Source organism: Aethalodelphis obliquidens, unplaced genomic scaffold (assembly GCF_003676395.1).
Source record: "Aethalodelphis obliquidens isolate GAN/ISIS:26980383/991018 unplaced genomic scaffold, ASM367639v1 scaffold32, whole genome shotgun sequence".
Lineage (NCBI taxonomy): Eukaryota > Metazoa > Chordata > Mammalia > Artiodactyla > Delphinidae > Aethalodelphis > Aethalodelphis obliquidens.
The window spans coordinates 14,280,921-14,308,181 of NW_020837976.1; the positions used below are offsets into that span (position 1 = coordinate 14,280,921).

At 45.2% G+C, this 27,261-nt stretch overlaps 1 protein-coding gene across 4 annotated transcripts in view; it reads left to right on the forward strand.

The window, feature by feature from the left end:
• Positions 1–27,261, forward strand: part of FHOD3 (formin homology 2 domain containing 3) — a 494,073-nt gene that overhangs the window by 407,438 nt on the left and 59,374 nt on the right. For all 4 annotated transcript variants that reach the window (XM_027127768.1, XM_027127769.1, XM_027127771.1 and 1 more), the window contains 2 exons: positions 4,725–5,021; positions 12,943–13,823. In XM_027127768.1, coding sequence (XP_026983569.1) covers positions 4,725–5,021; positions 12,943–13,823 — 1,178 coding nt within the window. The remainder of the gene's footprint in view (positions 1–4,724; positions 5,022–12,942; positions 13,824–27,261) is intronic.

The following is a 27,261-nucleotide window of genomic DNA, read 5'->3' on the forward strand; positions in this document are numbered from 1 at the left end:
TGAAGCAGCCATCACTGCCCTCCGTGTAAAGCCCCAGGTCCTTAACTCACCTTATGAGGCCCGTTGCCCCAGCCACTGCCGCCGGACAGCTTTCATTCCTCCTGCCCACCCTGTGCTCCCGGCTGCATGTGCTCTTTCCTTCTGCCCAGAACATTTGTGTCCAGTTTTCCCTCTTAAACTCCTTTTCATCCTTAGAGACTCTGCTTAAATGTCCTTTTGGCACAGAGACTCATGACCCGTCCTAGGCTTTGCAAAAACCCTTGCCAGACCTTCTCAGGGCAACATGAATTTGCTCTTAGAATATCCATCATGTTTATAAATGTTTTTTATTGTGTCTGGTGGGAGCTGAGGGGCTGGGATTTCCCTGTGTCCGTTGGTGTTAGGGTTTGCCCACCTTTGCCGTGCTGAGGCCACGGGTGACATGTAGGATCTCTTAGCATCCCTGTAACCTCCATAGCAACAAGAGCTGGGTCTGTCTTGTGTGTCCATGTGCCTCTCACCACTGGTACTGTTGTTGGGTGTCAGTGAGAAGTTGTGAGCAATTTTCATCCCTTGGTATTGACAAATATCTTAGTTCCCTTGAGGACTTTTCCTGCAGACTTTCACAGTCCCTCCTATTTCCAGGGGACTCGGCAAGGGTAGATGATACTTTTTCAAACCAGGCCTGCTGAGAGGGCAGCTGGTGTGGCTTAGGGCAATGACTCTGAAGGAATGGTTGTGAGTATGTGGAGGGGACTGCTGGTGACCGAGGTCCTGATGAAAGAGAATAGGAAGACGGGCAGAAATGTTCGGGAATTCAGTGTGTAGTCTCACAGTGTTTCCTAAGTGTCCATGAGAACTTTGTGAGAAGATGCTGGCCCCAAGGCCACACTGGGGGCCCTTGGACGTGAGAGGAAGGCAGAGTCTCGGTCCCCAGAGAACTTGTGCCTTGTCAGTCCTGTGTTTGATTAATACAGCTCGAGGAGGGCTCAGCCGTGGGTCCTTTCCAGGGACTCCCTGCCACTTGGTACCCAGGGCCCTCACTTGGGTGCCTGGCCGCATACCACCGTGACCCCCATTGATAGGATTTTATGTCCCGTGTCACTAGCCAAGCGGTGAGCCCTCTGAAAGCAGGGGTGTGTGTTGTGCCCTTGACACACGTGTCGCCTGGTGTACTGAGTGCAGAGGGTGTCAGGAATGAGCGGCCACACGTGTTTGCTCTCTCTCGGCTCCATTCTCCATCTTTGGTGGCTTGGATTGACTTGAATGTGTGTGAATTTTATTTAATTTGTTCATCATTAGAACAGCTTCACACCCCGCAGATGTGCAGTGAGGCCTTGCGGACACTGAGCCTGCATTCTGGTCAAGAGGTAGTTCTGGAGATGATTTCCTCCGCAGCAGTGATGAAAGAGAGAAACTACCCCAGCGGCTCTAGAGCACATTTAAATGTCTGACTCCAGGAAGTAAGGCTGGAACGTAGGGGGATGAAATTACACTATTTATTCCCAAGAATGTGTGGCTTTCTAGAGCTTGCATGTCCATTGCCTCACTTGTTCCTGCAACTGCCGGCTGATCAGGGGCCAGAGTCACTGCTGAAGTGGAAGGAAACATGCATGTAGGCTGGAGTCAAAACAGCCATCGAATCGTGGATGCTTCCTGCTTTGTCTGCCAGTCTCCTGGGGATGATGAGTAGACTCAGGCTGATGGCAACCAACTGCACCCATCTCCCCGTCAGTGGTAAAGCCCCACAGAGGCACCCTTGCCAGTTTTGCCATATGCTCACCAATTAAAACTTCAATGCACGCCACATGCTAGGCTGTTGGAAACACATTCTCGTTTTGATGTGGCTATTCTGAAGTAAATGTGTGCAAGAACATATGCTTTCTGTCAACCAAACGATGACACTGCTGTTGCTAAAACTATGCTTTTGCCGTGCTAGTAAAACGATGGGGCTCTGTTTCTCTTTGCTAAATGCTCTATTATCAAATGAAAAAGAAATACCATAAAAAGTCCTTCAGCACCAAAGGGAATTTTTCTCAAAGGTTTTTTCACTCTTTCCCTGTACCCAGCCTGGTTTTTCCTTTTAAGGAAGAATGCCTGGGACTCCCCTGGTGGCGCAGTGGTTAAGAATCTGCCTGCCAATGCAGGGGACACGGGTTTGAGCCCTGGTCCGGGAAGATCCCACGTGCCGCGGAGCAACTAAGCCCGTGTGCCACGACTACTGAGCCCGTGTGCCACAACTACTGAAGGCCACACACCTAGAGCCTGAGCTCCACAACAAGAGAAGCCACCACATTGAGAAGCCCGGGCACCAGAACGAAGAGTAGCCCCTGCTCGCCGCAACTAGAGGAAGCCCATGCGCGGCAACGAAGACCCAACGCAGCCTAAATAAATAAATGAAGGAAGGAAAGAAGGAAGGAAGGATGAATGCCTGACACACCCATCTTGAGCACACGGGTTCACAGTCGTGTGCCCTTCAATTTCCTCCTGCTACTGCCAGCCAGTGCATCTCAGCCTGGAAACTTTGCTCTCTTATCACCAGTTCCAAAACCATCCCTCTTGGGGACACCCAGCAAGGACACCCAGCAGACAGCAGAGGGCCTTTGCCACCCCGTCCTCATTTCCCCCATTCTCCCCAGGAAGCAGGTGCATGTACTAGGCTGGAGTCCCCAGCAGAAGACGTATAATGTGTCATCAAGCCCGGGCGGGCAAAAGTCCCTCTGTCCTCTACACCCAGTTCCTACCTGAAGGGCACTGGTGCAGTTCCCACGGAGGAGGATTTCTTCCGTGTGGAGGTTGGAAGTTACCCAGGATATAAGGAGAGGCTGGCATTTCATTCTCTGCACTGCCTCCCTCTCTCGCCCCACAATTCCATACTCATTCTCTGAGGAAGGCAGCCTGAGAGCAGGTGAGGGGCGGGGGTTCTGGACCCAGTGAGTCCTGGCAGAATGACTTCTTGCAGGGACGCTGAGGGCAGGTGGGCCCCCTGCCCAGTGAGGCCTGGCCTGCTAGGAGACCTGCTCTGGGCACCCCATTGCCAGCCATCCCTGCTCACCTGAGCTGGCAGGATATCTCCACAGAGAGAGAGAGCCCTCTGATCCGCCTGTTCTTATAGGGTCAGGGCAGGCCCCTTACATGCACCAATCCTGCCTGAATCTCTATTGCTTCGAGCAGTATGTACGTAGGGCTGGAGCACATGCTCTTGGTGGCACTGCCAGGATTCCAGCAATGTGGCTCTGCTAAGCCATGAGGGTCAGACCCTCAGGAGTGACTCGTCCTCCTCTGGCCTTCACAGATGACATTTTTTTTTTTAAATTCCCAATCACTTTGCTACCCATTCACAGCTCACATCTGAGAGGGTTGCTCAGCAAAAACATGCCTACGGCAGACTGTGCCATTTCCCTGCTTCCTAGGGGACACCCACGGAGACTGAGCAGCAAATCTCCAGCCCCGACAGGTCTACAGAGTTCTGTGCCCGTGAGTGCTTCTTCTAAGTCACTTTCAAGTGTATGGAATAACTTCACGTTATGAGCAAACGTAATTCAGGCAAAGGGTGAGGGACCTCACTGGTTTACCACTGATAGAACATCAGGCTGCTCTTTGCTTATCAGCCTGATTCACCATGGACTTTTCTCCTCTTTCCCTGAAGAGGCGAAAGGATCATGTATTAGTTTGCTATTGCTGTGTAACAAGTTACCACAAACATAGCTGTTCAAAACAGCACCCATTTATATTATCTCACAGTTTCCATAGGTCAGAAGCCCAGCATGGCTAACTGGGTTCTCAGCCGGGGGTATCACAAGGCCACAGTCAAGGTTGTGGCTGGCTGGGCTCTTATCGGGAGGCCCTGGCAAGAGTCCACCTCCAGGTTCATTCGGGTCGTTGGCAGAATTCAGTTTCTTGTGCTTGCAGGACCGAGGTCCCTGCTCCTCGCTGGCTGTCGGCCAGGAGTCACTCTCAGCTTCTAGAGGCCACCACATTCCTCATCACACGGCCCCCTCCATCTTTAAAACCAGCACTGATGTGTCAAATACTTTTTTAAAAAATAAATTTATTTATTTTAGTTATCTTTGGCCGCATTGGGTCTTCGTTGCTGTGCACAGGCTTTCTCTAGTTGCGGCAGGTTGGGGGCTACTCTTTGTTGCAATGAGCGTGCTTCTCATTGCGGTGGCTTCTCTTGTTGCGGAGCGTGGGCTCTAGGTACACGGGCTTTAGTAGTTGTGGCACACGGGCTCAGCAGTTGTGGCTCGTGGGCTCTAGAGCACAGGGTCAGTAGTTGTGGTGCACGGGCTTAGTTGCTCTGCGGCATGTGGCATCTTCCCAGACCAGGGATCGAACCCGTGTCCCCTGCATCGGCAGGCAGATTCTTAACCACTACGCCACCAGGGAAGTACTTCATCAAATATTTCTTGTGCTTCTAATCTCTGACATTCTTTTCTGATGCTAACCAGAAAACACTCTGTTTTTAAAAGGCTCACCAGGTTAGATCAGGCCTACCTGGATAAGCTCCGTATCTTAAGGTCAAGAGACTTGAGACGTGAACACCAGCTGCACGGCCCCTTCCCTGCAGTGCCTCAGTCTGTGTTTGACTGAATAACCAGGGGACGGGAATCTCAGGGGCCAGTTTAGAATTCTGCCTGCCTCAGACAGCACGAAGAAATCAGCCTCATGTTCAATCTCACCCTCACTCGACGCTTCCTAGAAATTCCTGTCCTGCTCATAATCTCCACTGTTATCTCCCTCAGCGAGCACCGGGGATCCTGAGCCCGAACCAGAGGCAGAAGCAGAGGCAGAGGCAGAGGCGGGACGGGTGGCCGATGAGGCCAGCCGGGAACTAGCCCCTGCCCACGTGGGAGCAGAGAGCGAGGTGGAGCGGGCCCTGGAGCCAGAGGCTGAAGAGCGAGCCTCCCTGAGCGAGAAGGAGCAACAGAATGAGGCAGTGAACGAGCGGGACAACTGCTCGGCCTCCAGCGTCTCGTCCTCCAGCAGCACGTTGGAGAGGGAGGACAAGGAGGACAAGCTCTCTCGGGACAGGGGGACCGGTAAGGAGGCCCCCTTTCCCCGTGAACACATCCCAGGGAATGCCGGGGCAGGGGACCTGGTTTGCTGGCCTCTGAGCTGACCGTCTGGCCCAGCTCACTCCCCAGACTGTCCCCCAGTGTCTGGAGGGGGGTGTGGCCCCACTCAGCCAGCCAGCAGCTTCCCGCCCTGCAGAAGGGCCCTGACCCTCTGCCACAAGGCTGCACCATCACTTCTACAGCTGGGAAAAGGGCCTGATAATGAGGGCAACAAGGGACTTTTCCTGAGGAACAAACCCCAGAAGAGAAATTCCTCATTTCCTTCTAACTGTTTAATTGTGAGTAGTAAGTGTGGCTTTTTTCTGATTTAAATTTAGAGACATGTCATGTTGTTGTCTACTCCCTTGAAAGAGTGTTTGCAAGGAAGTGTGTTAAGCCACTATGACTGAACATTGCAGACCAGAGCAGATTTGGTGAAATGAATCATATGAGTACTTTGAAAACCTGCCAGTTCACAGCATGCAGAGATCAATTTGATGTGCTCAGCTGGAATGTATGTCCTTTAGGTAATTTTCCACAATATGCTCAGGACCACTCTTTTCTTCGATACTAAGTACGTGCTTTTTCTTATGGAATCATACCTTTTTGGTGTTATCCCCAATATTCATTCAGTTTCTCCTGTTTAATGGTGACTTTATGTTTAGGGATCAAATGGAATGTTAGTCCTCACTAGGGACTTGGGGAGGGTGCCACAGAGGGTTCTAGAAATTGTAAACGATTCAAATAATCATTTGAATTATGATTCATATGTGACACCATGGAGTTGGTTTTCCTACCCATGATCCGTACACTCTCAGGGTGGCAGGAAGCCACCTCTTTCAACTGACTCTCCTCACCAGTGAAGGCATGTCTTATGGGCCAGGCTTCATTAAGGCTACACAGTGACACAGACTCAAGGAACTTACATCTTAGGCCCAAAGGGCAGCTGCAAGGGCCTGCCAATGAGTGGCACAACCCAGGCATGATATGTTAGTTCACAGATTAAGAATACATTGTCCCTGAAGCCTGGATGAGTGAACAAAGATTGAATGAATGAATGAAGCCATAATGTCTCCTAGGAGACCTGTCAATCAATGGCTTAGTCTAAATAGTTAATATTTGAGTTTTGACAGTTATATTATTCGATTTTATTCTATATATCACTGGTCACCATTATATAGTGAAAAAGGAGGACTTAAAATACTTTATGTCTTAGGAATTATCGCATTGAAAATCTTGTGTCTGGTTGAAGATGTGTGTGCTAAAAGGATTACGTATATTGATACTAAATTTCTTTCAAAGTCAGATTACAGTTACACTCTCAAATTCTACTTGTCGTTATTCACATTAAATGTAATTATGGTCACAGTACAGGGTGTCGGGTAAGCCTGCTTGATCATTTGGCCTTAAATCATGTTTTATTCTATTATGAGTAGCTTGAAGTATTATTCATCATAACTAGGTTTAGCAGGCCTAAAACATATAAACAAGTTGGATTAGTAAAAATAAGCCAGGGAACAGAGCTTTCGTGGATCAGATTGCCCAATATCCTTCCAAATAAGGACAACTTTCCAAAAATGGAGACTCTGCTCCCAGTGAAGAACCATTGACTTTCTCCCAAAAGCTGGTGGTGTCCAGGAATTGGAGCTTTGCAGTGACTTTTCTGCTTCAGTCTGGTGCTGTTAAGAGATGTGACCATGTTTATTTGTTGTAGCTTATTGGTTCCTAAAAATTCCCGCTGCTCATGGGCACATCAGCCGCTGTGGAGACAGAGAAGCTCTCTCACCATAGCTTTTGCTTTTCAGAATTTTCTCAATTAAATCACAAAGGCAATCAAAGTGATTCCCAGTCTTATTTCTCACAGTTGTACTTATTACTTGAGAATGAATTTGTAGGGCTTGAAAGAGACCCAACTTATTGCAGATGTGTGTTTTTATTTTTCTTTGTTTTCATGTGTTCCACTCCCTGGCATTAGAGTAAGAGGCTTTACTGTAGCATTCATCACACTTTGTTGTAGTTACTTGTATAACTGTCCTTTGTCTCTATTTGAATGTAAGCTTTGTGAGGATGGGGTTGTCTATCTTATTCATTGTGAGTTCTTACTTCCTGGCTGGGTGCCCAGAACATAGTAGGGGCTCATAAAACCACTGATGAATAAATGAATGAATCTGGCTAAGATGGAGACGCCCCCATTGCTCCCAGGTCCTCCGTTTTACAACTAAAATACCAACACCCTGGATGTAACAGAACAGCCAATCATAGGAGGACTCTGAAAGTTGGAAAGAATGAAGCAGACTGCCTAGGAGGCTTTAGACTTGAATGACATGGCAGTGCAGCTTCAAGGAAAGCTGATTCCCTTAGCCAAAGGATCGGAAAAGGCGTTGCCTAACAGAACAGAAAATCTTTTCTGCTGTTAATAAGTGCTCTATCCTAAATAAGGTCTAATGGAAAATTTGCCACTGTCCCACCTCTCCCCCTAACCCAGTGGTTTCAGTGAGACTGAAGAGGAAGTGGCTTTCTATACAGCACCCCCATAGAGATAGGAGTGACAATTCTGCCGTTCCTTCCCCTCCTCAACTCTGTGGTGTCAGCGGGACTCAGAGGGAGCCAGTCTTCTATCCCCTGCCCGGTAGAAGCAGGTAGTGCTCCAGTTCCCCTGCTGGGGTGGTGTTGGCCTAATGGGGAGCTCAGTCTGTCCCCTGAAGGGGAGAAGCAAGTGGGTCCCAATTCCTCCAACAGTGTAGTGTCTATGGGGTCCTGTGGGGATCTGAGCCTTCACCCTCACCCAGAAGGAGCTAGACTTAATGAGGAGTGGAGAGGGGACTAATAGCATTCTCTGTCCCCACCACCACCATCCTTGTCCCTGATGCTGATGGGAGCACAGCAGAGAGCTGAGCTTCCATCGCCATCTGGTATAAACAAGGTAGAATGATGTGGCTGGAGGTGGTACTAGTCTGCACTCTGTTCTCCCCAAGCCAGAATCAGTGGGGACTGGTGGGAAGCTGAGCCTTCACCTCACTTGGAGGCAATGAGCCAACGTGAGTTAGTGCTTCACCTCCACTGGGAAGATGCTGGTGGGGTCAAGGGGGCGCTGAACCTCCAACCTACCCATCTGCAGTGAGGGAGTGTGAGTCAGCCCTCTTCCTGGGTGGTGACAGTGGGACCCAGCAGGGAGCTGAACATCTACCTGTACCAAGCCCTGTATGCTACACCCCAAAAGGGTGACTACCTGCTAAAAGAGAAGATTAAATATTATCCAGAGTCTGTCAGATGATACTGAAAATATCCAGGATACAATCGAAAATCACTCATCATATCAAGAAGTAGGGCAGTCACATCTTGAATGGGAAAAGACCATCCACAGGTGCCAACACTGAGATGAATCAGATGCTGGAATTATCTGTCAAAAATTTTAAAGCAGTCATCATAATAATGCTTCAGTGGACAGTTACAAACACTCAGGACTCAGGAAATACATGAAAAAAAATCTTAGCAAAGAAATAGGAGTTATTAAAAAAGAACCCAAGGGAAATTATAGAACTGGAAAATACAGTAACTGAAATAAAATTTTTGACATGCTTTATTGTTGATTGGAGACAACAAAGAAAATAATCAGTGTTCTTGAAAACAGATCAGTAGAAATTACCAAATCTGAATAACAGAGAAAAAAATAGACTAGAAAAAATGAACAGAGCCTCAGGGACCCATGGGATTATGTCAATAAAACTAACATTCATTTCATCCGAGTCTGAGAATAAGAGGAGAGAGAGTGCAGTGTGGAAAGATATTTGAGGAAATAATGGCTGAAAATTTCCCAAGTTTGGCAAAAGGTATAAATCTACAGATTTAAGAAGCTGAGCAAATCCTAACAAGGATAAATCCAAAGAAATCTGCACCAAGACAAATGGCAAACCTCTGAAAACTAAAAACCAAAAAAATAGTTTTTGGAAAGAAAGAAATAACGTGGTACCTATAGAGGAACAGCAATTCAAAGGATAGCAGGTTTCTCATCTGAAACATGGAGGCCAGCAGGAAGGGGCACAGCATCTATCAAGTGCTAAAAGACTAGAACTATCAACCATGAATTACATATACAGTAAAAGTAGCCTTTAACTATGCAGGGAAAGTAAAGACATTCTCAGTTAAAGAAAAACTAGGAGAATTTGACACTAGCAGACCTACCCTTGAAGAATGGCTAAAGGAAGTTCTCCAAACAGAAAGGAAATGATGACAGAAGAAGGCTTGGGACTCCAGAAAGAAAAGAACAACAGAATGGATAAAAATAGGGGTAAATTAAAAAATGCTCTCTCTTTACTCGTGAGCTTCTTAAATCATATTTGATAGTGGAAGCAAAAATTACATTTGATATATGGTGTTCAGTACATGTAGAGGAAGTACTTAAGACAATTGTATTTTTAAAAGTGGGAGGGTAATGGGATCGAAATGGAAGTAAGGTTTCTACACTTCAAAGTAGTAAATACCAATAGACTAAATAAGTTAGTGTATATATTGTAATACCTAGAGCAACCACTAAGAAAATTACATGAAGCCATGTACTCAGAAACACTCTAAATGAATCATGTTGAAATTCTAAAAAATGTTCAAGTAATCCACCCAAGACGAGAAAGGAGAAACAGACACTGAAACAAAGAGATCAAACACAACAAATAAAACAGCAGACTTAAGCCCTAACATATCAATTAAAAGACAGAGATTTGCTGAGTGTATAAAAACACAACCCAGCTACATGCTATCATATACAACACTCATTTCAAACGTAATGACATGGGCAGATGGAAAGTTAAAAGTTGGGAAAAGATATCATGCCAACATTAATCAAAGAAAAGCTGGAGTGGTTATATTAATATCAGATAAAGTAGACTTCAGAGCAGAGGAAATTACTAGGGACAAAGAAGCACCCTACATAATGATTTTAAAAAGACCTAAATGAATGAAGAATGTAAACGAGAAAACCAGCATTCAGAATGTTACCTGATTATGCTCTTTCCCCTGTTGCCAAAATAAGTAACTGCCAACATTTCCCAATAAATGGAGAGAGTGAGGCAGTCTGTTCAGAGAGACTCAGCCACTTTATCTGCCACAGCTTCCTGGCATCAAAGCAGTCTCCCTATTTACAGGACTGTCTGACCAGCTGTAGAAGTTTTTCCGTCGTGTCCTCAAATGCCACCTCTTCTCTCTTTGATGGTGGTCATCGCCTAAGTGTATTTTGTTTGTGAAACCAACCTACAAGAGGGCTTAAGAGCTCCTTGTTCTGGTGTTGGTCTCTTGGTGAGCTTAGGCCACTGTCGAGGAGAACATAGAGGACAAAGCTACACAGGAAAAAATGGAGCACCAGGGGGCCTCTGTGCTTCCCCAGTAAATACCTCCTCAAGATGAAGCCCCAGCTATGTGGGAGAGACCAGTGTCCCCCCACCCAGCCTGTTTGATCTGGCTCTTCTTTGGTAGAAAGAAGACTCCTGATGCTCATGTCCACGGCCTAGGTCTTCTGCCCCCTCCCCAAACAAGTATCCACACAGGCCCTAGATATCTGATGGAACTCACATCCTGAAATGCCCACTGCACAGCCCTGCTGGCCCTTAGGAAGCAAATTCAGAGGGATAACATTGGTGACCATTCATTCATTCATTCATCCTAGGTGCTGGGGATACAACAGGGAAGAAAACAAACCCAGATCCCTGCTGTTGTAGCGTTTACATTTCAAGGAGGAGCACAGCTTAACAAGTAATGATAACCATTCCAGTGATGGGGCAGAGGCAACAGTAAAGTCAAAAAGGGAAACGTGTGGAAGACTAGACAGTAAGAAATGCTTGGGCAGAAAATAAAGCAGGAAAGGATGAAACTGGGGGGGAGAGGGAGGTTTGCACAATTTTAAATAAGGTGATCGGGGAAGATTTCACTGGGAGATACTATTTGAGCAAAGACCTAAAGGAAGTTGAGAAGCAAATTGTGTGATTACCTGGGTTTGTCCCAGGAGGGGCAAAGATCCTGAGGCTGGATCACCTCACGCCTGGTGAGTTCTAGGAATGTCAGGAAGCTGCTGTAGCTGAAGAGGTTCACGTGTGTATATCTGGGGTGGTGGCAGTGGTAGAGGTGGTGGTAGGAGAGGAAAGAAAATTAAGGTGGCATCACACATGGCTTGGGAACATTGACAGGTCATTGACTTTTTGTCTCAGTGAAATGTGGCACTATTAGAAGACTTTAAGCAGAGAGATACGATCGGACATTGTAACACATCACGTGGCTGTGGTGTTGAGAACTGACTGCAGAGGGACAAGAGTGGAAGCCGAGACCAGCTAGGGGCTCCCCTGCAATACCGTCGGCAAGAAACCATGCTGGATCGGACCGGGGTCGTGGCAGGAGTGGTGACGAGAAAAGTGGCTGGATTCCGGGTGTAACGTGAAGATTTAGCTAACAGGATGCCCTGCTGTGTGGGGTGAAAGAACAGGATAAAAGTCAAGGATGACTGAGGCTTTTGGAATTGGCAGCAAGATGGGTGAAGTAGCCATGTCTGAGGTAGGAAATGACTGCAGGAGAAGCAGTTTCAGTGAGTGGATGGGAGTGAGGGCAGAAGGTGGTATTTCAAGCCCTGAGACTGAATGAGATGGTGACTAAGAAAGTGAGAGTAGATGGAGAGAAGAGGTCCAGGGACACTTAAAGACAAGGAGGAACCAACCCAGGAGACTGAGAAGGAGCAGCCAAAAAGAAGGAGGCAAAGCAAGTGAGCGCAATGTCTGGGAGGCCAAGTGAAGGACATAAGTCAAGGATGAGGGAGCGACAGCTGCGTCTAGTGCAACAGCAAGGTCATCGGTCACCCGGAAAGGAGCATCTTTGAAAGGGAGCAAAAACTTCACTAGACTGGCTTCAAGAGAGAATAAAGAAAGAAATTGGAGATAGCAAAACAACTCTTATAAGCAGCTTTCCTTTAAAAGAAAGGAGAAAATTTGGATTATAGGTGGAGGCATAAGTGGAATCAAGTGAGGTTTTCTGTTTTTGTTTCATGGGTAAAATTATACCATGTTTATATGCCAGTAGGAAGGCCTAGTAGGGGGAGCATGGGAGATGCAGGATGGAGAATTGCTGGAGTGGCTTCCGACTGCACGAGTGGAGCGGTTGACCCCCGCTAAGAGGACGGTTTGTCAGTGTCACAGGACAGAGGCCATGGTCAGGGTTCAGGTGCAGGTGGGTGGGTGGAGGCAGAATGGAGGCCCTGGAAGATCTCTGACTTTGTCTATTAAGTTTTTGAAACAGGAAACAAGGCCATGCTTGCAGAGGATGAGATGGGTGGGGGATGCTAGAGGAGAGTGGAGGTGTGTGAAAAGTCATCTAGGAGAGGTCATGGATGGGACCGCCAGGCAGCATCACCTGAAGACTGGTGGCCATGAACTTAAAGTGTGACCAATGGCATGGTCTGTGCATTTCTCCAGACACTTTGGCTGCCCTGGTGCAGAGGTGGAGTAGGGGGAGAAAGGGGGATAACTCTACAGCCTTTCTAACATCTGCCACGGGTGAGGGAGCATTTCCTTGCCTCCCTGTGTGTAGTTAGGGCAGAAGCCCCTTAGTTATCCTGGATGGGTCCTGACCAGCTGTCATGGGTGGGCAGCAAATGTGCGGAAAATTTTTCCCATGAGCCTAGGCCAGAGCCACAAGCAGTGTCATACCTACAAGAGTCTTGGGTCCTAGAGTGGGTCATTGGCTCTTTGATGTAGCATCTCTTTCTGATCAAGAGCATCTTGTCAGGCATGACCACCTTCCTCTCCAATTGCTTTATTTCTGTGCCTTCCTGAATCCCTCTGTGTGCAATGTCCACATGTTGCCTAGTTGCTTTTCTCATTGCATTGAGGCCCGTGCCACGTTCTCATGTTTTGTTTTCCTGTGAACTTTTCAGGTTTGTGGTCTGCGGGTGTTCAGGATGCCGGTGTAAATGAGCAGTGTGGCGACATCCTTACCAGCAAACGGTTCATGCTGGACATGCTGTATGCCCATAACAGAAAGCCCACGGATGATGAGAAGGGGGAGGGCGAGACCACGAGGACCGCGCAGGGGGCGGAGGCCGTAGCCAGCCTGGCCAGCCGGATATCCACCTTGCAGGCCAACTCTCTGGCCCAGGATGAGAGCGTCAGGAGGGTGGACGTTGGCTGTCTGGACAATCGGGGCAGCGTGAAAGCCTTTGCTGAGAAATTCAACAGCGGGGACCTAGGGAGAGGGTCCGTCTCCCCTGATGCCGAGCCCAATGACAAGGTCACGGAGAAGGTGTCGGCACAGCCCAAGACGGAATCTGACTACATCTGGGACCAGCTCATGGCCAATCCACGGGAGCTCAGAATCCAAGACATGGATTTCACTGACCTGGGGGAGGAGGACGACATTGACGTCCTGGACGTGGACCTGGGTCACAGGGAGGCCCCGGGGCTGCCTCCCCCACCCCCGCCCACCTTTCTCGGTTTGCCGCCCCCTCCCCCTCCACCCCTGCTGGACGGCGTGCCTCCCCCTCCAGTCCCCGGTAATTTATTGGCTCCTCCTCCAGTATTCAGTGCTCCTCCTCAGGGCTTAGGGTGGCCCCAGGTACCCAGGGGTCAGCCAGCATTCACCAAGAAAAAGAAGACCATCCGTCTGTTCTGGAATGAAGTGCGGCCTTTTGAGTGGCCGTGTAAGAAGAACGGCCGCTGCAGAGAATTCCTGTGGTCGAAACTGGAACCTATTAAGGTGGACACTTCCAAGCTGGAGCACCTGTTTGAGTCTAAATCGAAGGAACTGGCTGTCTCCAAGGTACCGCTAGCATCCAGCATGCCTCTTGATTTGCAGTTACTTTCAGTTCTTGGGTAGAACGGAGAGATTTGTTCTATATAAAATGCCCTTCATGTTGCTCTTGCTATTTGCTAAAAAAGCGAGTTGGTATAAAAATCTAACCTTTAATACAGTACTCTCAGTGCCACGTGCTAGGTGTGGGCTAAACGCGTAAGGGACACTTCATTGCTAACATGGACAGCAGCTTACTAACACCAACAGGCGAAACAGCTTTCACAGAACCCAGTAACCTTGAGGAAGAAACAAAAGGGTTACCCAGGGCATGTTAGTATGGCCCGACAGCAGATGTTGACATTCTCTAGAGGAAAGTAGGCTTGCTAATTAATCAAACATACCGACTTCGTCCCGGGGATGTGTTTATTCACACGTAACCTTTGTTGTTTATGGTTGATAGTAGTAGTTTGAACCTCAGCTGTAACCACACAGTGCTTTCACAAAGGCAGTAATCCGCGTGGCATTTCTTCAGATAATCCCCTGGCTGAGTCAGCATGCTGCAACTATCTAGATATTTCCAAATAACCATAAAGTTAGCATCCTGTAAACATTACACATGTATCTAGATTTCTTATTTTTCATAGATGTTTGAGAACCCTGTAGGCATTGCTGCTGTGATATTTTTAACAGATATTCTATCCACTTTTATAAATGGAAAGCTTGTACATGAAGTTACTGGACATCAAAGGTAAAGTCATGGCTAATGAACACTGAGGAAGAGGCTGCATGATGCTGTCACAGATTTTATTTCTTATAATTCACTGCATTAATAGGGTCTCCTTTACATATCTTAAAGAACTGGTTTTTTTAAAAAAAAAACTCTTGTGATTCTGGGTATATTACAATTTTAAAACAGGTTTAAGACTATCTTCTCAGGAACTAAGGGTAAGAGAAAATGCTTTGTAAAGTATAGTTTAAACATGTAAGAACTTATTATCGTGAATTAATTCCAGCTCCATGGGTTGCTTCACTTAGCATCGTATTGGGTGAGTATAAAGATGCCTGAGTTGGGCTCCCTGACCTGCCAATCGGGCACTGAGTTTGAATCAAAAAGTATGTGCAGCATCCTCAGGACAGGAGCATCCTTCAGACGAGGACCCGAGTGATGGAGTTAGCGCCTGTCACCACTGTGTGATGCTGAAAGGCTAGGGCGGGAGCTGTAAGCGGTCAACTTCCTGTTAAAACCTGTGCCTGGGGGTCTGGATCTACCTGCTGCTCTTCCTGAGTTGGCTTTTACCCTTGCAATGATTTCTGCCCAGTCCCAGCAAGGATGTGAATCTAAACCATTTCCAGCCCTACCCCACCCCACCCCCAAGTCAAGATTAAAGTTTTCTCCTGTTTACAAATCAAACTGCTAGGATCCAATACAGAAAATCGTGCCACCAGTCCTCTCCTCCAACTGGAAGTAGACCCCCTCTTGTCCTCTCTAGAAAATGACACTAAGAGAAGTGATGTTGGGCACCTGCTCTTGGTGTCTCTGTGTCCTGACTTCCCAGGACTGGTCACGTGTGGTGATGAGCCACCCTCATGCCCCCTTCAATTCTTACTGTCAGACCTGGCATCTGGGAGAAAACTGGCCTGGCGGGGTTGAAACAGCAGACGTGGTGGCCGGGAGTTACCTAGGATGTGCCCTCACTCCCTTCACGCTCCAACACGCTGATCTGGTTGGCCCGTCTCCATCGTCCCGCGTGGCTGCCTGCACCCTCTGGGCTTTGCCTGGTTGCTCCTCAGCCTCGGAGGTTGCTGACGGGGAGGCTGGCTCTTGACTCAGGGTGGGAAGAATAAAAGAGTAACAGTTTGGCAGTGAAGGCACTTCTGACTTCATTTTTCCAAAGGAAATGGCAAAGTTAAAAGCTTCCTTGAGAATACAGAAAATGGGGTCACCTCCCCCACCTCCTTCTCTTGATCCCACTGTGGTTGGTGATAAGAGCCTGGTTGCTGCCCTCTCAGTAGCCCAAAGTTCCAGTCTTGCTTGAAGTAGGTGGCAACCTCTTAAAATCCTTTATTTACCAGCTTAAGGACAAATGTTTGCCTAGTTTTTATAAAGTGAGAGCATGAGAGGAAAAGTAATATATTGAAAAATTTACCAAACTGATTCCAGAATGTTCTACAGTGAGACCCAGGAGACCATCTTGGGAGGCTAGGAAATGTGAGTAGGGGGTAATTGATAAATGTTACAAAAGGTGAGAATACAAACTGGAGCATTGAACCTGTTATGTGTATGTTACCCATACAGGTACAACCAATTTTACTTCTGTTTCTAATCCTTGACTGTGATTTTCATAAAACTCAGCTGTAAACAGCCACCTCCGAATTCTGGCTCATGAGAAGTTTTTCATTAAACGTGATAGAGTGCATCAAAAATAAAGTAGACTTCACAAGGCAGCACAGAGCAAAGGGAATCAGTTGTAGTTTCCATCAGAAAACTTACACCAGACTAGAGATACAGGGCATCGTTATGACCAACCGAGTTACCTCTAAGAGCCATGTGCCAGATGCAAGGCTGGGTGACCACGTAATGGAAATGATAAGGACGGAAAGATGTGCTTTTTGATTTCCTTTCCAAGTAGTTTCTGGAACTGGATCTACTTTTATCTCACAGCAGGAGATATATATATGTATAGGTATAATATATATATAGCTTTTTGTTTGAATTTTATTTATTTTTTTTATATAGCAGATTCTTATTAGTTATCCCTTTTATACACATTAGTGTATATATGTCAATCCCAACTCCCAATTCATCCCACAACCACCACCACCACCCCCTTTACCCCCTTGGTGTCCATACATTTGTCCTCTACATCTGTGTCTCAATTTCTGCCCTGCAAACCAGTTCATTTGTACTATTTTTCTAGGTTCCACATATATGCATTAATATAAGATACTTGTTTTTGTCTTTCTGACTTGCTTCACTCTGTATGACAGTCTCTAGATCCATCCACGTCTCTACAAATGACCCGATTTTGTTCCTTTTTATGGCTGAGTAATATTCCATTGTATATATGTACCACATCTTCTTTATCTATTCGTCTGTCAATGGGCATTTAGGTTGCTTCCATGACCTGACTATTGTAAATAGTGCTGCAATGAATATTAGGGTGCATGTGTCTTTTTGAATTATGGTTTTCTCTGGGTATATGCCCAGTAGTGGGATTGCTAGGTCATATGATAATTCTATTTTTAGTTTTTTAAGGAACATCCATACTGTTCTCCTTAGTGGCTGTATCAATTTACATTCCCACCAACAGTGCAAGAGGGTTCTCTTTTCTCCACACGCTCTCCAGCATTTGTTGTTTGTAGATTTTCTAACTGGTGTAAGGTGATACCTCATTGTAGTTTTGATTTGCATTTCTCTAATAGTTAGTGATGTTGAGCAGCTTTTCATGTGCTTCTTGGCCATCTGTATGTCTTCCTTGGAGAAATGTCTATTTAGGTCTTCTGCCTACTTTTTGATTGGGTTGGTTTTTTTAATATTGAGCTGCATGAGCTGTTTATATATTTTGGAGATTAATCCTTTGTCCATTGATTTGTTTGCAAATATTTTCTCCCATTCTGAAGGTGGTCTTTTTGTCTTGTTTGTAGTTTCCTTTGCTTTGCAAAAGCTTTGACGTTTCATTAGGTCCCATTTGTTTATATTTGTTTCTATTTCCATTACTCTGGGAGGTGGATCAAAAAAGATCTTGCTGTGATTTATGTCAAAGAGTGTTCTGCCTATGTTTTCCTCTAAGAGTTTTATAGTGTCCAGTCTTACATTTAGGTCTCTAATCCATTTTGAGTTTATTTTTGTGTATGGTGTTAGGAAGTGTTCTAATTTCATTCTTTTACATGTAGCTGTCCAGTTTTCCCAGCACCACTTATTGAAGAGACTGCCTTTTCTCCGTTGTATATCCTTGCCTCCTTTGTCATAGATTAGTTGAGCATAGGTGGGTGGGTTTATCTCTGGGCTTTCTATCCTGTTCCATTGATCTATGTTTCTGTTTTTGTGCCAGTACCATACTGTCTTGTAGATTACTGTAGATTTGTAGTATAGTCTGAAGTCAGGGAGTCTGATTCCTCCAGCTCTGTTTTTTCCCTCAGGACTGCTTTGGCTACTTGGGGTCTTTTGTGTCTCCATACAAATTTTAAGATTTTTTGTTATAGTTCTGTAAAAAAATGCCATTGGAAATTTGATAGGGATTGCATTGACTCTGTAGATTGCTTTGGGTAGTATAGTCATTTTCACAATATTGATTCTTCCAATCCAAGAACATGGTATATCTCTTCATCTGTTTGTATCATCTTTAATTTCATTCATCAGTGTCTTATGGTGTTCTGCATACAGGTCTTTTGTCTCCTGAGGTAGGTTTATTCCTAGGTATTTTATTCTTTTTCTTGCAGTGGTAAATGGGAGTGTTTCCTTAATTTCTCTTTCAGATTTTTCATCATTAGTGTATAGGAATGCAAGAGATTTCTGTGCATTAATTTTGTATCCTGCAACTTGCCCAAATTCATTGATTAGCTCTAGTAGTTTTTTGGTGGCATCTTAAAGACTCTCTATGTATAGTGTCATGTCATCTGCAAACAGTGACAGTTCTACTTCTTCTCTTCCAATTTGTATTCCTTTTATTTCTTTTTCTTCTCTGATTACCATGGCTAGGACTTCCAAAACTATGTTGAATAATAGTGGCGAGAGTCAACATCCTTGTTTTGTTCCTGATCTTAGAGGAAATGCTTTCAGTTTTTCAGCATTGAGAATGATCTTGGCTGTGGGTTTGTTGTATATGGCCTTTATTATGTTGAGGTAGTTTCCCTCTGTGCCCACTTTCTGGAGAGTTTTATCATAAATGGGTTTTGAATTTTGTCAAAAGCTTTTTCTGAATCTATTGAGATGATCATATGGTTTTTATTCTTCAATTTATTAATATGGTGTATCACATTGATTGATTTGCCTATACTGAAGAATCCTTGCATCCCTGGGATAAATCCCACTTGATCATGGTGTATGATCCATTTAATGTGTTGTTGGATTCTGTTTGCTAGTATGTTGTTGAGGATTTTTGCATCTATATTCATGAGTGATATTGGTCTGTAATTTTCTTTTTTTGTAGTATCTTTGTCTGGTTTTGGTATCAGGGTGATGGTGGCCTCATAGAATGAGTTTTGGAGTGTTCCTTCCTCTGCAATATTTTGGAGGAGTTTGAGAAGGATGGGTGTTAACTCTTCTCTAAATGTTTCTTAGAATTCATCTGTGAAGCCCTCTGGTCCTGGGCTTTTGTTTGTTGGAAGATTTTTAATCACAGTTTCAATTTCAGTGCTTGTGATTGGTCTGTTCATATTTTCTATTTCTTCCTGGTTTAAACTTGGAAGGTTATACCTTTCTAAGGATTCGTCCATTTCTTCCAGGTTGTCCATTTTATTGGCATAGAGTTGCTTGTAGTAGTCTCTTAGGATGCTTTGTATTTCTGCGGTGTCTGTTGTACCTTCTGCTTTTTCATTTCTAATTTTATTGATTTGAATCCTCTCCCTCTTTTTCTTGATGAGTCTGGCTAATGGTTTATCAATTTTATCTTCTCAAAGCACCAGCTTTTAGTTTTATCGATCTTTGCTATTGTTTTCTTTGTTTCTATTTCATTTGTTTCTCCTCTGATCTTTATGATTTCTTTCCTTCTACTAACTTTAGATTTTGTTTGTTCTTCTTTCTCTAGTTCCATTAGGCGTAAGGTTAGATTGTTTATTTGAGATTTTTCTTCTTTCTCGAGGTAGGCTTGTATAGCTATAAACTTCCCTCTTAGAACTGCTTTTGTTGCATCCCATAGGTATTGGGTCATCGTGTTTTCATTGTCATTTGTCTCTAGGTATTTTTTTATTTTCTCTTTGATTTCTTCAGAAATCTCTGTTATTTAGTAACGTATGGTTTAGCCTCCATGTGCTTGTGTTTTTCATGATTTTTTCCCTGTAATTCATTTCTAATCTTATAGCGTTGTGGACAGAAAAGATGCTTGATATGATTTTAATTTTCTTAAATTTACTGAGGCTTGATTTGTGACCCAAATGTGATCTATCCTGGAGAATGTTCCATGTGCACTTGAAAAGAAAGTGTAATCTGCTGTTTTTGGATGGAATATCCTATAAATATCAATTAAATATCTCTGGTCTATTTTGTCACTTAACACTTGTGTTTCCTTATGAATTTTCTGTCTGGATGATCTGTCCATTGGTGTAAGTGAGGCCTTAAAGTCCCCCACTATTATTGTATTGCTGTCAATTTCCTCTTTTATAGCTGTTAGAAGTTGCCTTATGTATTGAGGTGCTCCTATGTTGGGTGCATATATATTTATAATTGTTATATATTCTTCTTGGATTGATCCCTTGATCATTATGTAGTGTCCTTCCTTGTCCCTGGTAACATTCTTTATTTTAAAGTCTATTTTTATCTGCTATGAGTATTGCTACTCCAGCTTTCTTTTGATTTCCATTTGCATGGAATATCTTTTTCCATCCCCTCACTTTCAGTCTGTATGTGTCCCTAGGTCTGAAGTGGGTCTCTTGTAGACAGCACATATACGGGTCTTGTTTTTGTATCCATTCAGCGAGCCTGTGTCTTTTGGTTAGAGCATTTAATCTATTCACGTTTAAGGTAATTACCAATATGTATGTTCCTATTATCATTTTCTCAATTGTTATGGGTTTGTTTTTGTAAGTCCTTTTCTTCTCTTGTGTTTCCCACTTAGAGAAGTTCCTTTAGCATTTGGTGTAGAGCTGGTTTGGTGGTGCTGAATTCCCTTAGCTTTTGCTTGTCTGTAAAGCTTTTGATTTCTCCATCGAATGTGAATGAGATCCTTGCCGTGTAGAGTAATCTTGGTAGTAGGTCCTTCCCTTTCATCACTTTAAATACGTCATGCCACTCCCTTCTGGCTTGTAGAGTTTCTGCTGAGAAATCAGCTGTTAACCTTATGGGAGTTCTCTTGCATGTTATTTGTCGTTTTTCCCTTGCTGCTTTCAGTAATTTTTCTTTGTCTTTAATTTTTGCCAATTTGATTACTATGTGTCTCAGTGTGTTTCTCCTTGGGTTTATCCTCTATGGGACTCTCAGTGCTTCCTGGGCTTGGGTGGCTATTTTCTTTCCCATGTTAGGGAAGTTTTCGACTATAATCTTCTCAAATATTTTCTCAGCTCCTTTCTCTCTCTCTTCTCTTCCTGGAACCCCTATAATGCGAATGTTTTTGCATTTAATGTTGTCCCAGAGGTCTCTGAGACTCTCTTCATATCTTTTCATTCTTTTTACTTTATTCTGTTCCATGGCAGTGAATTCCACCATTCTGTCTTCTGTCTTCTGACACTTATCCGTTCTTCTGCCTCAGTTATTCTGCTATTGATTCCTTCTAGTGTATTTTTCATTTCAGTTATTATATTGTTCATCTCTGTTTGTTTGTTCTTTAATTCTTCTAGGTGTTTGTTCTTTAATTCTTCTAGGTCTTTGTTAAACGTTTCTTGCATCGTCTCGATCTTTGCCTCCATTTTTTTTCCGAGGTCCTGGATCATCTTCACTATCATTATTCTGAATTGTTTTCTGGAACGTTGCCTATCTCCACTTCATTTATTTTTCTGAGGTTTTATCTTGTTCCTTCATTTGGTACATAGCCCTCTGCCTTTTCATCTTGTCTATCTTTCTGTGAATGTGGTTTTTGTTCCACAGGCTGCAGGATTGTAGTTCTTCTTGCTTCTGCTGTCTGCCCTCTGGTGGATGAGGCTATCTAAGAGGCTTGTGCAAGTTTCCTGATGGGAGGGACTGGTGGTGGGTAGAGTTGGGTGTTGCTCTGGTGGGCAGAGCTCAGTAAAACTTTAATCCACTTGTCTGATCATGCGTGGGGCTGCCTTCCCTCCCTGCTGGTTGTTTGGTCTGAGGTGACCCAACACTGGAGCCTACCTGGGCTCTTTGGTGGGGCTAATGGCGGCCTCTGGGAGGGCTCACACCAAGGAGTACTTCCCAGAACTTCTGCTGCCAGTGTTCTTGTTCTCACAGTGAGCCACAGCCACCCCCGCTCTGCAGGAGACCCTGCAACACTAGCAAGTAGGTCTGGTTCAGTCTCCTATGAGGTCACTGCTCCTTCCCCTGGGTCCCAGTGCACACACTACTTTGTGTGTGCCCTCCAAGAGTGGAGTCTCTGTTTCCCCCAGTCCTGTTGAAGTCCTGCAGTCAAATCCCACTGGCCTTCAAAGTTTGATTCTCTAGGAATTCCTCTCCCCTTGCCAGACCCCCAGGTTGGGAAGCCTGACATGGGGCTCAGAACCTTCACTCCAGTGGGTGGACTTCTGTGGTATAAGTGTCCTCCAGTTTGTGAGTCACCCACCCAGCAGTTATGGGATTTGATTTTATTGTGATTGTGCTCCTCCTACCATCTCATTGTGGCTTCTCCTTTGTCTTTGGATGTCTTTTTTTGTGTGTTCCAGTGTCTTCCTGTCGATGATTGTTCAGCAGTTAGTTGTGATTCTGGTATTCTCACAAGAGGGAGTGAGAGCATGTCCTTCTACTCCACCATCCTGAACCAATCTCTCTATATAGCTTTTTAGTAAGATGATTTTAATTATATTTTGAGGAAAGAGACAGAAATCCTGCACTAAATTTCATCATGTTGTGTCTCTTCTGCCAGTCTAAGATGTGGAGAATGGCATAAGAGGTGGTTAAAATGACCCCAGGGTAGGATGTCAGGGCAGAAAGCCCCTGGGGGTGGGGAGGTACCCTCCATGGACTTGACATCAGTCTGAGGAGCCTCAGGAAGTGGCCTTCTACCCCTGTGCCTAATTCAGGACAGCCAATTCCCTCTTGCCCCCAAAGGGCAGCTTTTATACTCTCAGATCCAGAGAGACCACAAAAGGTATGGAGTGGAAGAGGCACACAGAAGGAAGAAGGGACCTGTTTTCCCCTTTGGGGACTCATTGCTGTCTTACTCACCTGGGTTCATTGCTTTATTAAGGGGAGGGGGCTCCGGAATGGATTTGGAGAAATTTGTTCAACTTTATTTACCTTGAAGTTTCGAAATATATCAGAAACTATTAGCAGTGACTCTTTAAGAAAATTCAGAGATGATGATTTATTGGTCTGAGGTAAGCCCTGACCTGGGTTATTTTGAAAATCTCCCCAGGGTCCTAGCCAAAGTTGTGAACCATTGATTTAAGGTGAAAAATGAGGCACCATTGAGGGGGGCATTGTTCCCACCATCACTTTCCACATTGACTCCTTCACTGGCCCCTCACGTCCACCTCCATTTTATTCTCCTGAGAAGAGAGGAAAATCTTCCTACCTTATATTCAAGTTCAGATCATAAGGAAGTATGTTATTTTATTGAACAGCACCCTCAGAAAACCTGAATTCTCCCTGGAAATTCCAAACCCAACTTTGGAGCTTATCTGGGGTGATCACACACCCTAGTGTATCCAAGATGATCCTGGTGTGTGTGGAGGTCCCAGCATAATTATTAAGAGTACTCGCTTCCCCTCTCAAAAGTCTGCTGGTTAGGGTACTAGATAAACTACATTAACATTGGAAATGTATTTTTTTTTCCGTTGGCCTCTGCTGTAAAAGACTCTAAGAACGAATATGGGAAGTTAACATTTTTTTCCTAAACTTACCAATAAGCAAGCCTGTTCGGGCCAGGTCCTCAGAAACTCTATTCCTAACTAAAGGTTTTTCAGCTTTTATTTAGGTTTCTTTGGCTTTTGGATGTGGGGTATCTTTGGCTTTTCGATGTTGTTGTTGTCTTTTGTCTTAATGCTTTCCCATGTATATGGCCTTCTCCCTCATTACAGGACTTAGGGAAATTCCATAGCAGTCACATCTTTATGACATCTGTATTGTGGCATCACTGTCATTGTCACTTTCTCAATGGACAGTTTCGAAAATATCCTGTAGCATCACTCTTGGCAGTTAGCGGGGAACGAGGAGGAATGATTTACCATTTCTAGAGCTCATGCCTTGCTGAGCCAGCCCCAGGGTCTGTCACAGTGATGCTGACAAGCGTTTTGAGAGGTCAGTCGCCTTTCATGGAAATGCTCTCAAACTTAGCAGTATTCTCCAAGACTCTGAGTTCTCTTAATAAATCATGTCCTTAGCCCAGTTTCTGTTTTCAGTCACAGCACCCTCTGTGATGACAAGTTCTGTGTGCTGAATAACTACTTTTTAAAAACTGCATCCTTTGTGTCTAGTAAAATTACTCTTTAAAAATTCAAAGGGGTGACTCTCCGTGTCAACGTTTCAGAAAACTTTGGAAGGCAAGCCCTATCCACCTGCCCAGTCTGTGAGCCTCCACAATCTTTGCCCGTGCTCCCCTCCCTACTCTGCTCGCGTTGTCCTCTCCTCCCACGTGGAATTGTATGCCTTCACGGTGGCCCTTCTCTGGACCTTGGCCGTCTTTATCATGGTGTGCCACGGCTCATTTACTAGATCTACTTCCCACACCAGGCACTGTCCATGTGCCTGGGAGTCTGCACAGACTCTAATGAGCATCCGTAAGCTCTTTTCATTCATTCAGGAAGCCCCAGGCAAGTTGTCCATGTCCCCGGGAAGCAGCTCTGCAGGCTAAACTGAGTATCAAGTCCCTGCACTGTCTCCTGCAACTATCACTATTCGGGGTGGGGACACCGGTCTGATCTGACGCTCCTGTTAATGTAGGTGCCTTTGATCAGTAAGCGTGGTAGATGCATTAGTTATGAAAAATACACTTTGGTAAACCACATATTTTTAAAATACAATGTTATTAGGTTAAAATGATAAAAAAAAAAGGAGTCATTTGTAGTGATAAGAGCTAATTCTTAGAAAGCACTATTTTCCAGGTATTGTCCTGAATACTTTACATGTATCAATACCAGCAATACTCTTCTAATAGTCCCAGCAGACACTTCTGTTGTGCTTACCAGGGGCCAAGCCTTGTTCTCACTGATTTACATCCATTGTCTCCTTTCATCCTCACAACAAACCCTGTGAGATTGGGTCCCAGAGAGGACAGGAGACACACAGAGATTCAGTGACTTGGCAAGGTCTCCAGGCTGTGAATGGGTCAGACCCCAGCTGACCCCCCTGGTGACTTGATGCTCTGCATATTTGCAGTTACCCTTCAAGGCTCCTGAATCTGTTCGTGTCATCCCTGGATTCCGTTTTGTTTTGGCTACTTTCAAGCTCATGCTCTGAACACTTCCTCGTGCTCTTCCCTTGGGGATTTTTAAATCTTGTCATTTTTTTAAAAAAAAAGATTCTCTCTTTCTCCTTAATGATCTATATGCTTTGCTACTGAAACTTTAAATTTCATTTGGTCTGGACTCTACCTCTAACTGTGTGACCTTGAGCAAGTCGGTCAACCTCTCTGAGCCTGGTTTTGATTATGGGGGGAAAAAAAGAAAGGAACCAGGCCTGATCCTGTGTGCCTGACCTCCCAGGGTTGTTCGGTAGACCCAGTGCAACAGGGGAGAATGTGCTTTTGTGCTGTGTTAACAGGTCAGTCTTTTTTTATGCTATTGATTTTCTTAGCCTTTGTCTCAATGTGACTTTCCTGAGATTCCGATGTGAGATTTTAAATTAGCCTCTAAGCTTAATGACTACTATTTAGCGTTAAAGTTTTCCTTTCCACTTTTTCCTAACTGCTGCCTGAATATTCACCCTTCTCTTTTCCAAAACTGAATGATTATGAGGGGGAGTAATGGTCTCGTCCTCAGGATACTGAATGCTGTCAGGTTGTGGTCACTCTTACATGGCGGTCACCCACCCCATAACCATTCAGAATCAAGTTTGTCTCTTTACTTGCAGATTCTAAAAGACTTGTTCTTGGAGGCATTACTTTGTTCTATCCAAAAACCTGACTTGCATGTCTCCTCCCTGCGAGGCCTGTGGTCATCCATCTCTGTATCAGGATTGGCATTGCCCCGGAGTCCCCCTGAGAAGACCTGAATAGGTGGTTTAACCGTTCTAAAAAATATTCCTGTCATATGTGACTCTCTGCCCCTTGGAGTGGCTGAGTTTGCAGGGCCCAACCTCTTGGAGCTGGATGGTTCTAGAGAGACGGCCCCTACCCAGGGAGCTGACCACCAGGTGAATCTAGGGCTGCAGAGGAAAGTCACAGCCCTTACCCCTAAGCCTTGGCAGTTAGCACTCACTGCTTAAATTGAGTACCTCTTCTTTGCTTCTTAGAAATTCTGTAAGTCTTGTGGTCATGGGCACCGCCTGTTTGAAGCTTCCTCCTGGAGGAGCTCACTTCTGCCTCCTGGAACTGGACCCTCAGCCCTCTTGGACAGCTTGGGAGAAAGGAGCTGAACTGCCTTGGTGACTTCCTTCCTGCCCCTTCTCTCTAAGAGGTCTCGGCTGGCCCTGACAGCATCTCTTGCTATAGAGGGTAACCTCAGTCTCTCACCCTTTTGGCTGTTATACCCTCTCCCCACTCCCTGCAATCTTCTTGGCCAAGTCAAAAACAAACAGAAGCCCTCCATTCCATGCAAACCAGAAGCATTTCTCCAGAGACTGTATTTCTGGAAGGGCAACTGTTGGCAGGTTGGAGACTCCCTGATAGTTGTTGTTTTGAAGGAGTTTCTGGGTGTTGCTGCCTCGTTCAGCTCAGAAGTTCAGCTTCACTAGGCTTTCTGGAAGCAAATCAGAGCCTGGCCTCTTCCTAGAGTGCCTCCTGCCCCTTCAAGAAGTAAGTTCCTCTTTTACCTTGAGAACTTCTGGATGTACTTGGGGAAATTTCACGTTCAAAGACATCCCCACCCTGGTTCCCCCAACTCTGCTCACTTCCACTCTGTTGCTGGGGCAACTCTCTTGCCCCAGAGACAGTTGTTCCCATTTTCACTTCCAGCAGCTCCCTAGTCCAGCATCCTGTGCCTGAAGCCCCACCCACAGGAGCCTCCCTCAGCATCCTTTCTGCCCTGTGAATTCTTGAGAACTGAGGGCAGAGGTTTGGCTGATAGACCTTTTATCAAAGAATTGAGGCAGAAATGCTTATTTCCTGTTGTCCCAGGACCGACCATTGCTGCCAGTGGCATCGTGGCCCCCCACATTTTTGTTGGTCTCCATGAAAAATGTCCCCATTCAAGGTGTAGGAGCCTAACAGGTACTCAGGAAATGAGATCTATATCAAAGAAAGGCAAAAAATAAATAAATGTGGGAAGATACCCTGCCAACCAGCAAGAGACAGTTGAAGGACTGAGATTGCTTCTCAGCCTCTTTTCCTGCTCAGGGTTTGCTGTCATGGACCATCGCTGATAACAGCCAATCAGCAGAGGGGTCTCATGGGGTGTGGCATCCTCCAACCATGATGACTCTTGGCCATTCCCACACAGCCTGTGTTCTTGCTTTCTGCTGGCTTTTTTTTTTAAAGAAGGAAGATGTCAGTCAATCCAGTCTGTCATGATGTTAACCTACCATGCTGAGTCTTTTGAC